This window comes from Triticum urartu, chromosome 4A (assembly GCF_056163025.1).
Source record: "Triticum urartu cultivar PI428250 chromosome 4A, HENAU_Tu73, whole genome shotgun sequence".
Taxonomy (NCBI): domain Eukaryota; kingdom Viridiplantae; phylum Streptophyta; class Magnoliopsida; order Poales; family Poaceae; genus Triticum; species Triticum urartu.
The window spans coordinates 18500104-18513736 of record NC_141876.1 but is presented as its reverse complement, the minus strand read 5'-3'; the positions used below and the strand labels follow the sequence as shown (position 1 = coordinate 18513736).

General features: G+C 50.1%; 1 protein-coding gene across 1 annotated transcript; it reads left to right on the top strand.

Moving 5' to 3' along the window:
- The first annotated feature begins 6213 nt into the window (after positions 1-6213).
- Positions 6214-8551, top strand: LOC125554543 (uncharacterized). The gene is made up of 3 exons (XM_048718068.2): positions 6214-6415; positions 7895-8420; positions 8512-8551. Exons 1-3 carry the CDS (start codon positions 6214-6216, stop codon positions 8549-8551), a joined length of 768 nt encoding a protein of 255 aa, XP_048574025.2.
- The last annotated feature ends 5082 nt before the right edge of the window (positions 8552-13633 follow it).

Below are 13633 nucleotides of genomic sequence, written 5' to 3'. Positions count from 1 at the left end.
AACAAGGGGGTTTTGCTTGCCTGGCAATTCTGAAGATAGTATAGTTCTTCATCGGTGTCATCGAACTCATCGTCGAAACCATGTCTATCGAGAGGGGACAATTACCGGCAAACAAAGAAGAACACAATCAATGCAATGCAACAATTATGATGCATGATAATGTCATGGCAATATGGTGTGAGTTGAGCTAATGCAACTAGCAACAATTTAAATGAAGTTGGTTTGAACCCAAGGTTCAAATTCAAATTCCACATGTGGTTATTTAAATGCCATTAACATGTTTTCAGGTATACAGCAGGTATAACTCAGTTTGTCATGCATGAAAATGGTACAGATGGATAGATTGCATTTTTCTGATAATTTTTCATATATAATTTGTTTGATTTGGAGTTACGGTTGAATTACTATGAATTTTTGAAGTTTTGGGTATTTTCTGGAATTTCCTGAATTAAAATTAATCCAGAAAATGAGTTATGGCGTCAGCACTACGTCACTGTGACGTCAGCATGTCAACTGACCCGGTCCAGGTCAAACCTGACTAGTGGGACCCACTGGTCAGTGTCTCAGTGCCAGTTAGGGTCACTGACATGTGGACCCAGTCAATGGACACGTCAGCATAGTCAACGCTGACGCGTGGGGCCACTAAGATTAGTAAAAACTAAACAGAAACTAATCTAAGTTTAATTAGTAGGTGGGGCCCTGCTGTCAGTGTCACTAGGTGTTGACTAAGTGCGTCATTAGCCTAAACTAATCTGCCACGTCACCATCGCCGGAGTTACGCCGGCGGCGACCAAAACGCGGCGGAAACACACTGGGTTAGCTCGGGTTTTGCCCACGATTGACCAAATCGACCATGGTTTGGTCATACGCGTAGCTGGGACTCGCGCGCATCTGGTAGGGCAAACGGAAGGGGCTGGGGTGGAGCGAGCTCGCCGGAGTCGAGCTCGTAGCGGCGGTCGGCGTTCGGGTGTTGAGCGAGAAGGAGCTACAGAGCACGGGGATATGGATGGGTGTGTGCGTTATGCTCAGGGGAGTGCGGTCAGTTTAGTGGTGAGCTCAGACGCGTGCTTGCACGGCCATAGCCGCGGTGGCGACATGGCCGGCGGCAAGGAGCAATCGGCTCCGATGGCCACAGTGGCTAGAAGGTGCGGGAGAGCACGGGGAGAGAGGGGAAAGAGGCAGGGGCTCACGGCGATTCCAGTAGAGGCGTCGGCGAGGCCGGGGAGAGGCTGGAGCTCGCGAATCCCCGACGAGTCCGCCGGCGGTCAGAGGTTGGAGACGAGGTTGGGGATGACACTGCAGGGCTTCCGGAGGGGCGTGGCTCGGTGGGGAGGGAGAGGGGGTCGAGGCGGAGCTCCTGAGATCAGCGGCAGGGCGAGGGGTAGCCGGTGGCCGCAGGAACGGCGAGCGGCGGCGAGCATGCTTGGGTGGTGCGAGGGGGGAAGAGCCAGAGGAGGGAAGGAGTTGCGGGTGCGAGAGAGAGGGCCAGGGGGGCGCGTGGCGCCTCCAGGCGCTCGGCCGAGGGCGGGGGAGGAAGCAGGAGGTGGAGGCCTCGGGCGAGCGCGCGTCAACACGCCTCTGCCTACTAGAAGAGGTTGAAGACGACCGCTTCGGCCAGTGGGCTGGGCCAGCTAGAGGGGCTGGCCAGCTGGGCCGCGACAGGTAAGCCAGGTGAGTCTCTGCTCTTTGCTTTCTGTTTTTGTTTTTTTCTATTTCTTTTATTCTGTTTTGAATTAGTAAAAATACTAATTCATTTTTAAAACTCCTGAGATAAATTGGGGGCATTATTTGGATTATTCCAGAAGCCCACAAATTATGACAGAATATTTGGAGCATCTAAAATACATATAGAATTCAAATGCCCCAATTCAAATACATTATGATTTAATTCAAAATTCCAGGAATGACCTAGAAACATGTTCATCATTTTTGGCAGAGGTTTTTGCCTTTATCAGAAATCATGAACATTTTCAAATGGCATTTTGGGATCATTGAAAATGATTTTATTTGAACTTATTTGAATTCATTTGGTGCTAGGGTTTCAACATCCCCATTTCAAGTTTCTTAGGAATTTAAACATGATGACATGATGAGCAAGCAAATTCAAGCAAGGGCTGATCTGTGGCTGTGACAACAGACTTCGTTCACTAGCAATCCACAATGGCTCTTGGATGCTCAGAACGTGACGCCTAACCGGCTGGAGGATTCACAGTCCTCAAGTGTAACAAGTCTTTAGATCATGTGGGCAGAAAGACTTCAGTGATGCCTAACACTGTTTGGCTCTGGGTGTTTTGGGCTTTGTCCTCGCAAGGATCTCTCTCTCTCTCAAATGCTTCGGAGGTGGGTTGCTCTCAAACGACAAAAGTTGTGCACTAACTTTGAGCAGCCCCCAATTTATGGTGTAGGGGGTGGGCTATTTATAGCCAGGAGGCAACCCGACCTGATTTGTCCGAACTGACCCCGGGTCACTAAGGAACCGACACGTGTCCAACTGTCGGATTTCAAACACACGCATCAGCTTGATTTGGGCTACAAGTAAAGCTAACTCATCCAGCTCTGGATAAGATTTGCTCTCATTGTCTTCGCTCAAAGACATAGGATTTGGTTGAGCATCACATCAGTCACTCTGACTTTGTTCACTTGGACCCCACTTAACAGTACGGTGGTTCCTATGACTCAACAAAGAAGAAAAGGAAACTACGAAACAACTATGTCTTCGCATTCCATAATCTTCACGTGAATGTCTTCTTATGTCATAATCTTCACTGTGAACATCTTCACAAACCACCATTGTCTTCAATGTCTTCATACATTTTTAGGGGTCATCCCTGGTAGGTAAACCGAATCAATAAGGGACTACTACATGTGTTATCCTGCAGTTCTCATAAACACATTATTCCCTCAACCAAGTTTGTCGTCAATACTCCAAAACCAACTAGGGGTGGCCGTATATGCACTTACAATCTCCCCCTTTTTGGTGATTGCTGACAAACTGGTTGAAGTTTTCAACAGGGATAAAAGTATATGAAATTTAAGGATTAAGGCATTGTCTTCATAAGTAGAAAAAGGCTACCCCTGAAGATGTGCATATAAGTAGTTTGCTTTTGAATGCAAATGCACATGGCACGTTTTACTTTGTGGAGATCCTCTTCAACTTATGAAGACAATTCATCATGCATATAAAGAGATAACGAAGATAATGACATGCATAATGAAAAATGGACGTCTGTGGGATTTATCATCGCATCACACAGTGGCAGCAAAAACAACGTAGCAGACGAACATCGAGTTTAAGTGTTGCAACCCAAAAACCAAATTGTTAAAAATACGAGAGTTGCAACGACTTAGCAAAAATTTATGCAACCACCCATAATGACCCACTTGAAGACTGTCAACTCATATGCTTCTCCCCCTTTTGTCCGTAATGACCAAAAATGTTTGAAGACATAGAGTATCTACTCGTTCCCAGATGGAGTAGATGATGGAGCAGGGTCGACGTTGGAGTTAGGTGGTGCGGACGGGCCTGATGCAGTGTCGTGGTGCAGTGCAGCCAAGGTTGGTGAAGTGGCATCGTCTTCTTCATCGACGACTCACGCAACAACAGTTGCAGCCGAAGATGAATGCTCAGAATCTTCAATGGAGGGAGTGCGACGCCAGCTTGCATTTGGTGGAGGCCTGGAGTCAAACTTGAAGTTCTCTGTGAAGCCACCTTCGCGAAATCGTCTTCAGGATAGAGCATTATGAGGCTCTTCTAGGACCGCCGACAGGCTTCATGTGCAACAAATGAGTTCTTGGTGGCCATATTACGGATGCGATTGACATCCACCAAGAGACTCTGCATCTGACGCTTCAGCCAGTCCTGAAGCTTATCCTGCTTCTGATGCAATGCCACAAGGAGCTCTCGGTCATTGAGTACACGAGATCGCTTCTGAGGCCTTTGGGCAATTATACTTGCAGTGGCTTCAGTGTTAGCACGGTGTGGCACTCTCATGTTCCCAGCCAGAGGATAAGCGGGTGTTGCAGCATTGGGGACAAGGATTCCGTCAATTGGCTGCGAGAAGCTTTGATGTTCAGCATTCTGAAGATGTAGGGGCTTCTTGGCAGGCTCGGGGTAGATGGCTTCAATAGACAGATCAACCTCAGGCAGAAAAAAAATGTGGTTGCATGCTGAGGGCTGATAGTCTATAGTGGAATGAAGCTTAATTAGGCGCATCACCCATGGAGCATAGAACTTCAGGCCAAATAGATCAATCCCAGAAGCAGCAAGTTGTCTGATGAAGAAATCCTGGGTGTTGAATTTGATGCCATTGATGATATTGAATACCAAAGTCTTCATGGCTCCTTCAAGTTTAGCTTCAGAAGAATGTCCCTTGATTGGCCATAGAGTACGCCTCAGAATATGGTATACTGTGTGTGGCAAGTACTCGAGGTCCTTCACAAAGAACTCCTTTGGGTATTCAGTGTCTTGAGGCAATGGATTCATCAGGCTAAGCATCTGGCTCATGTTTGGTTTAGGCCTCTGAAAAATGCTCTGTAGCTCATCTCTATGAAGCTGACAACCAAGTTCATATAATTCACCTGGAGTGGGCAGGGAAGTAAGCTCGATGATGTCTTGAGCTTTGGCTTCGTCATGTACATCACCTATCGTCCACTCAAGGATCCAAGTCTTCGGATCCCTGTTGTAGCCGCAAATATGGAGGGTGGCATAGAACTGCAGCAGACTCTTCATTTCGGTGTTCTTTGTCAGTCACGAAAGGCAGACGACCAACATCCCCGGGACTACCCACAGTGGGAGTAACATAGGTAGTAACATCACACATATCTGGGTTAAATAGATGATGTGGCATGCAATAAATGAAGAAAGAGATGAAAGTAGTAACATAGCTAGTTACTACTAGTGAGGGAGTCCTGTATTACGGGGTGTCCGGATAGCCGGACTATAACCTTTGGCCGGACTCTTGGACTATGAAGATACAAGATTGAAGACTTCGTCCCGTGTCCGGATGGGACTTTCCTTGGCGTGGAAGGCAAGCTTGGCAATACGGATATGTAGATCTCCTCCCATTGTAACCGACTCTATGTAACCCTAGCCCTCTCCGGTGTCTATATAAACCGGAGGGTTTTAGTCCATAGGACGAACAACAATCATACCATAGGCTAGCTTCTAGGGTTTAGCCTCCCTGATCTCGTGGTAGATCCACTCTTGTACTACCCATATCATCAATATTAATCAAGCAGGAGTAGGGTTTTACCTCCATCGAGAGGGCTCGAACCTGGGTAAAAACATTGTGTCCCTTGTCTCCTGTTACCATCCTCCTAGACGCACAGTTCGGGACCCCCTACCCGAGATCCGCCGATTTTGACAACGACATTGGTGCTTTCATTGAGAGTTCCTCTGTGTCGTCATCTATAGGCCCGATGGCTCCTCCGACCATCAACAGCGATGCGGTCCAGGGTGAGACTTTTCTCCCCAGACAGATCTTCGTATTCGGCGGCTTTGCACTGCGGGCCAATTCGCTTGGCCATCTGGAGCAGATTGAAAGCTACGCCCCTGGCCATCAGCTCAGATTTGGAAGTTTGAACTACACGGCTAACATCCGCGGAGACTTGATCTTCGACAGATTCGAGCCACAGCCGAGCGCGCCGCACTGTCACGATGGGCATGATTTAGCCCTGCCATCGAACAGCTCCCTAGAGGCCGCACCCGTATCCGCTCCGACCCTTAGCTCGGAGCCAACCGCGCCGATCGAGGACAGGTGGCTAGACCCCGCCACGGGGGCTGCAGTCTTAACGGCGATCGAGCCGAACACTGGCCTTATCCTCTGCGAAGCCCGTGACTCCAGGGTGCCGGACTCTTTTCCGGGCTCTGAACCCTCCGTGCCCCTACCAATCAAATCCGATTGGGCGCCGATCATGGAATTCACCGCCGCGGATATCTTTCAGCACTCGCCCTTCGGCGACATCCTGAATTCACTAAGGTCTCTCTCTTTGTCAGGAGAGCCCCGGCCGGACTATGGCCAACAGGATTGGGATGCAGACGACGAAGAAATTCGACGCCCACCCACCACCCACTTCGTAGCCACTGTCGATGATTTAACCGACATGCTCGACTTCGACTCCGAAGACATCGACGGTATCGACGACGATGTAGGAGACGAACATGAACCAGCACCTATAGGGCACTGGACAGCCACCCCATCCTACGATGTATACATGGTGGACACACCCAAAGGAATCGACGAGGAAGAATGGGATGACGCAACGAAGGGTCGCTCCTCCGAAAAGCAGCCAAAGCGGCAGTGTAAGCGCCGCTCCAAGCCCCGCCCCAACAGAGACAGCAGTCGTACAGACCCAGCCACAGAGCAGGGCGAGCCGGCGAACGATGAACATGGCATCGAGCAACCGTCCGAACAAGGCAACTTGGATAAACAAACCGCACAACCCGTCCCCGGCGAAGATAACAGTCCGGACGACCTCACGCCAGACAAGTTCCTGGAACAGGAAAACCTCCACAAAAGGCTCGTCGCCATGGCGCATAGCCTAAAAAAGCAGAAGCGGAAGCTCAAAACTGTGGAAGACGCACTCCGAATCAGACGGAGCAAAGTACTCAACACCGCAGACAAATACGGCGATAGTCGCCACACAAAGAGCTACCCGAAGCGAAAGCTACTGCCCGAATTTGATGAGGAGGCCCTAGAGCCCCCAAAATCAAAAAATAAGGAAGCCACCCGGTCGGATAGACGACCCCATGGACAACATAGAGCGGCAAATGGCGCCGCACACAAACCAACACGCGATCCACCCAAGGATTCGCATCAAAAGGATGGCCCAGCCAGGTCCATTTACGGGCCAAGAAAGCAAGCTCTAGTAAGAAATGTAACGCAAAAAATATCCGAACAACATGGCACACCCAAGTACAGGGGTGCTGCACACCCTCTCTGTTTCACCAATGAGGTGTTGGACCATGAATTTCCAGCGGGATTCAAGCCCATAAACATAGAGGCGTACGACGGAACAACAGACCCTGGAGTCTGGATTGAGGATTATATCCTAGACATACACATGTCCAGAGGAGACGACCTCCACGCCATAAAATACTTACCCCTCAAGCTCAAAGGGCCAGCCCGGCATTGGCTTATAGGCCTTCCCGAAAACACCATTGGAAGTTGGGAAGAGCTCGAGGATGCTTTTCGGGCAAATTTTCAAGGGACCTATGTCCAACCTCCGGACGCAGACGATTTAAGCCATATAACTCAACAGCCCGGAGAGTCAGCCCGGAAACTCTGGAACAGATTTCTTACTAAAAAGAACCAGATAGTCGACTGTCCGGACGCCGAAGCCTTAGCGGCTTTCAAACACAGCGTTCGAGACGAATGGCTCGCCAGACACCTCGGCCAAGAAAAGCCAAGAACAATGGTCGCATTAACAAGCCTCATGACCCGCTTTTGCGCGGGAGAGGACAGCTGGTTGGCAAGATGCAGCACCAGTGACCCAAGTACATTCGAAGCTAGGGATGGAAACGGGAAACCGTGACGCAGCAAGAACCAGCACCGGAATAAGGGAAACAGCCCGAAGAGCACGGCACTCAACGCCAGATTCAAAAGCTCTCGGCAGAATCAGAAAAAGCTGCCCCTCAAGGATAACAGGGACGAGCTATCTAACCTAAACAAAATCTTGGATAAGATATGTCAAATCCACAGTACTCCCGGGAAGCCTGCAAACCATACCCACAGAGATTGTTGGGTCTTCAAGCAATCCGGCAAACTCAACACCGAACACAAGGGGCTCGACACACCAAGTGAGGACGATGACGAACCCCACAAGCAGAGCACCGGGAAACAAAAGAATTTCCCACAAGAAGTCAAAACAGTAAACTTACTTCACGTGACAAAAGGGAAAAACAGAGTGGCGCCTATAGAGATACGCGCCATACGGCCTATCCCGAAGGAGTCTCGCCACTGGTTGTTAAAACCGATCACCTTCGACCATCAGGATTACTCTAAAAGTATCCGGAACGCAGGCTGGACTGCCCTGATATTAGATCCGATAATCGACGGACTCCACTTTACACAAGTCCTGATGGACGGCGGCAGTGGTCTAAACCTGCTATATCAGGACACAATCCGCAAAATGGGGATGGACCCAACAAAAATTCACCATAGCAACACTTCCTTTCAAGGAGTAACGCCAGGCCCGGATGCCCATTGCACGGGTTCTCTCTTGCTAGAAGTTATGTTCGGCTCCCCCGATAACTTCCGCCGCGAAAAACTAACCTTCCACATCGCCCCATTTTCAAGTAGCTATCAAGCACTACTGGGACGCGAAGCTTTTGCCCACTTTAATGCAATACCGCATTATGCATCTCTTACGCTTAAGATGCCCGGTCCACGAGGCATCATCTCACTAAAGGGAAATATAGAGTGTTCCTCGAGCGCGGAAGAATATGCGGCTGCCTTGACAGCCATACATTAAAACAACTTCACCAACAAAAGCATCTAAGAGGTCATTAAGACCACGGACACGGCTAGGCGAGTCTGGAGCAAACATATAATTGATAAAGATTTAGTAGCCGTACACCCCTACACAAGGGGCTCCGCGTATGTAAAATAAGCGACAATAAGGCTCAATTTTACCCGTCTTGAATTATACTTTGTTTATTTAGTACAACATACATTCCGCACAACTATTCTTTTTTTTCTTTTCAGCTAAGTTCCTCTCTTTTACAGATAAACACCATGCTACGCCCGTCCAGGACACGGCACAACGGAGACACAAGCGCAGACGTGCAGCAGGGACCCGTCTCCAGGATTCTTTTTAGATTAAGACCCTGCGTAAACCTTTTTTACTGTCTCTTGTTGATACACATCCCCGGATTCTCAGTATAACTGAGGAGGAGGCTGGCATCTTGGCATGTGGCCACGTCAGAATTTTGCACGTACCTGGACACCAGGGGCTTATTATCAAGGGCATTGCTCAGTCCGTTTCCATAAAGACCGAATACCTAAGGGAGTGTTCGGCGTCGCGAGTTTGGCCTTATATGCATCAGCTCCGAATCATGTCTTTGGTCAAATGTTGGGTTTGCCCGGCTCCTGTGTTTTGCTGCCTTACGTTCCGTTCTATCGGCTAAGGCGGCACCAGGAGAACTACTGCGATTGTGCCCCGATTCAGCCAGGCGAGCACCTCAGTAGAGAAAGCCGAAAACTGACTGTCATGATATAGCGTGAGACTGGTCAACCACTCGATGACCTATCAGAATCTTCAGGATTCCTCCGCATTAACGAAGGGCCGTTTCCCGGCCAGGCACACACGCGCCCCGAGTTCGGGCGAGCGCGGCGCCACCAGGGGCTATATAGTAGCCTCACCGTCAAGCTCCTATGGTCAAGTGAAAGTGATAAAGCATTATAGTCCGGTTGCCTAGTTCGCTGCGCTATCACCTCCTTCATGGACCAAGACGTTAGATCAAGTGTGAAAATGCGCCTTCTGCGAACACCCCCGCATTATATGCGTGGGGGCTGAAGCCGACGACTGCCATCTTTCAGGTTATATACACATATACATTAACGGCCACACAGGAGGTATTTTAATTCTTGAAGGCACAAGTATAAAAAGCTTTTATATTCCATCAAAATATTGTTTTACAATAATCCATGTTATTCGAACATAATATCCTTCGAGCACCGCGTCTCTATTAAACGAGCGCCTTGCAGAACTTCCTGAAAATAGTGCTCGGCAGGTACTCGGCTTCCGTTTGAGTCTTTGGATGCAACAACGGTGGCCTTCATCTCCGTCCAGTATGTCTTGACACGGGCAAGGGCCATCCGCGCATCCTCTATGCATGCTGACCTCTTCATCGCATTGATATGCGGCACCGCACCAAGGAACTGCTGCACCAAGCTAAAATAGCTGTTCGGCTTTGGCCTTTTCGGCCACAGATGATCCACGACATCTTTCATGGCGAGTCTGGACAACCTATTCAGTTCGGCCCATTCGGCCAAATGATCGGTCAATAGAAGTGGACGCTCCGGATTGTTGAACTGTGACCAGAAGAGCTTTTCCACTTTGCTATCTTTCTGATCTCGGAAATGTTCAGCCGCATCAGCGGCACTCGCAACTAAATCGAGATATGCGTCCGCCGAACTCCACATCCGTCCCAACGGAGCATACTTAGGATCTCCGAACTTCATCCGCAGCATAAAGGGCTTTCCAGCCGCGATATCTCCGGCCTGGCGCAGCTCCTCCTTCATCACTCTCATCGTAGAACGAGCATCCTTGGCCGCAGTAGTGGCCTTTTCCAGGTCTGTCTGCTCCGCCTGATCTTCTTTTTCAAGAAGCTTGCAGCAGTCAGCAGCGGTCTTTAACTTCACAGCCATCTCGTCTATTTCCTTCTTACTTCGGCAGTGAGCAGCCTATTCGGCTTTCAGCTCCTCAACCGCCTTTAGGGCAGCCGCATTGCTTTTTCTGGCTTGCTCCTTGGCTCAGGCAAGCTCTGCCTGAAGGTCCTCCACAGGGGCAACACCATCTGCATTAAGTGCACACATTGTAAGATACTGGCATCAAGCTCCTCTTACCAGGTGTCTCCGGAGAAATTACATACCTTGTGCCTCGTCAACCGCTTGTTGACAAGCGCGATGTCGGCATCTGCCACGTCAAGTTGCCGCGTTAGCTCGGCAAATTCATCAGTCCGGCTGACCACCGGACACTTCGCCACCTGCATAGGAAGGCGGCAAAATTATACCTAGGACTATGATCCTCTGCGTGCTGTCGTCTTCGACAACACACAGAGTCTCAGGGGCTACTATCTACACAGGGCGCATCTTATATATGCGGAACTGTCAAAAGCAGGTCCTTCAGCTCCTCCGACTGCGCACCAGGTGGTGCCGGACTCGTTCGATGGCTTTTCTCAAAGGCCGGACACGAAGAGCTTTGGGGGGGCATATGACTGCCTTCCGGCCCTGCCGGATTAGGAGAAACCCTCCGCGACGACACCTCAGGGTCGCCCACCTCATAAGGCGGAACGGCAGGGGGAGGCGTTCCGCTCTCCATCATCTTCGGAAGAAGATCCCCCGAAGATGAGCTCTACTGAGAAGGGCTAAGATCCGAACTACAAGGTAAAATGTCGGTTATTTTCCTCAGAGATAAAATAAGGATCCCTCTCATTTTAAACCTCCCCTCTCTACTTACGGCTCGGTGGAGGGCCGATCCCCTTGGGGGCACAGTATGGCCAAGGTATCCCCCGGCACAGGACCCTCTGGCGAAGATTTCTTCCCCCGCTTTGAGACCATGGTCTCCGGGTCTTCAGAGGCGGTCCTCTTCTTCCCCTGGGTAGAGGAATTTTCGATTCCTCCTTTCCTGACAGCCTCCTTCGGGGAGGCGGTAGCTTCCTTGTCCCCCCCCCTTCGTTTTCTTCCAAAGGCACGATCTCCAGCATCCTGGTTAACACGGGATCCAGCGAGGTCTCAGGAAGGGGGGCCAGACACCTGATTAACTTCGCCTTCGCTACCCACTCCTGTTTCAAGGACAACTCTTTTAAGGGTGATGTTGTGATAAAGGAACGGATGGTGTGTCCGGGCACAGGGCTACTTACTTGAGTATCCGGACGATTGCAGCTCAGACCTGCGTCCTCCGTAGAATCCGGAAACACTACTTGTGGTCTGAAGAACAATTTGTACATCTCCATGGGCGCCATGCCAAGAAAATGTTGGAGAGCTCGCGGTCCCTCCGGGTTGAACTCCCACAGGCGGAGGGGGCGACGTTTGCAGGGAAGAACTCGGCGAATTAACATAACCTGTGTCACCACGACCAGACTGATGTCTCTTTCTAGGAGATCTTGGATGCGGCCCTGCAACAGGGGCATGTCCTTTGCCGACCCCCAGTCCAGCCCCTTATTGACCCATGACACTAGTCGTGGCGGGGGACCCGAGCAGAAAGCAGGCGGCGCCACCCACTTGGTGCCCCTGGGAGCTATGATATAAAACCACTCTTGTTGCCATAAGTTGAACTCCTCTTGAAAAGAGCCCTCGGGCCATGGAGCATCAGCATTCTTGCTTATAACAGCGCCTCCGCACTCCGCGTGCTGTCCCTCGATCATCTTCGGCTCTATTTTATAGGTCTTAAGCCACAGTCCGAAGTGAGGAGTAATACGGAGGAAGGCTTCGCACACGACAATGAACGATGAGATGTGGAGGATGGACTCCAGAGCTAAGTCGTGAAATTCCAGCCCATAATAAAACATGAGCCCCCTCACGAAGGGATCCGTCGCGAAGCCTAGCCCTCGGAGGAAGTGAGACACGAACACCACGCTCTCACCAGGCTTGGGAGTAGGAATAACCTGCCCGTTAGCAGGCAGCCTATGCGAGATTTCGCTGGTCAAAAACCTGGCCTCTCTCATCTTTAGCACGTCTTCCTCCGGCATCCATCGGCCTCGAAAGTCGGAAACGGACATCGTCGAAGGTCCGAAGTGCCTGAAATCTGGGGCCTTGGGTGTTGGAACTCGAGGCGAAGGGCGGATTCGATTGAGATCAAAGGAAAGGAGTAATGCCTTGGTCTCTTTATAAGAGGTTGAATACCAAGAGCCCTCCCCGTGACCGTTTGGGACTCGCCTTTGATCGAGGAGACGTACCAACGGGAACGACTGGGTTACCCACGTCCATATTGATGAGAATCCCGTAAATAAAGGGGACACGATCTCTGCTTCAACAAGACGTGCCAAGGAAACCGCCTCGCAAAACGCGCTGAGGTGGGGCAGTAAAAATGATTCGAATAAAGGCTTGGTTGTGGTGTGATGACACGCTACGGAATACGTCAGTAGATTAGATTTGTGTAAATAGTATTATCTCTACGACAGTATGTGGAACTTATTATGCAGAGCCGGACACTATCCTTGTGTTCAAAAATCTTCTATGAAGTATTTGGAAGAGGAACCCGCCTTGCAATGCCGAAGACAATCTGCGCGCCGGACTCGTCGTCATTGAAGCCTGGTTCAGGGGCTACTGAGGGAGTCCTGGATTAGGGGGTGTCCGGATAGCCAGACTATAACCTTTGGCCGGACTCTTGGACTATGAAGATACAAGATTGAAGACTTCGTCCCGTGTCCGGATGGGACTTTCCTTGGCGTGGAAGGCAAGCTTGGAAATACAGATATGTAGATCTCCTCCCATTGTAACTGACTCTGTGTAACCCTAGCCCTCTCCGGTGTCTATATAAACCGGAGGGTTTTAGTCCATAGGACGAACAACAATCATACCATAGGCTAGCTTCTAGGGTTTAGCCTCCCTGATCTTGTGGTAGATCCACTCTTGTACTACCCATATCATCAATATTAATCAAGCAGGAGTAGGGTTTTTACCTCCATCGAGAGGGCCCGAACCTAGGTAAAAACATTGTGTCCCTTGTCTCCTGTTACCATCCGCCTAGACGCACAGTTCGGGACCCCCTACCCGAGATCCGCCGGTTTTGACACCGACAACTAGCATCACACATATCAAGGCAAGATGTGTCTATAGCCTAATAAATGAAGTGCTCCATATTACCACACATATGTTACTCCCCACTACAGAGGTAGTAACATAGACTAGTAACATGGGCATGTTACTAGTCTATGTTACTATCCATTGTGGCTAGTCTGAAGCAGTCA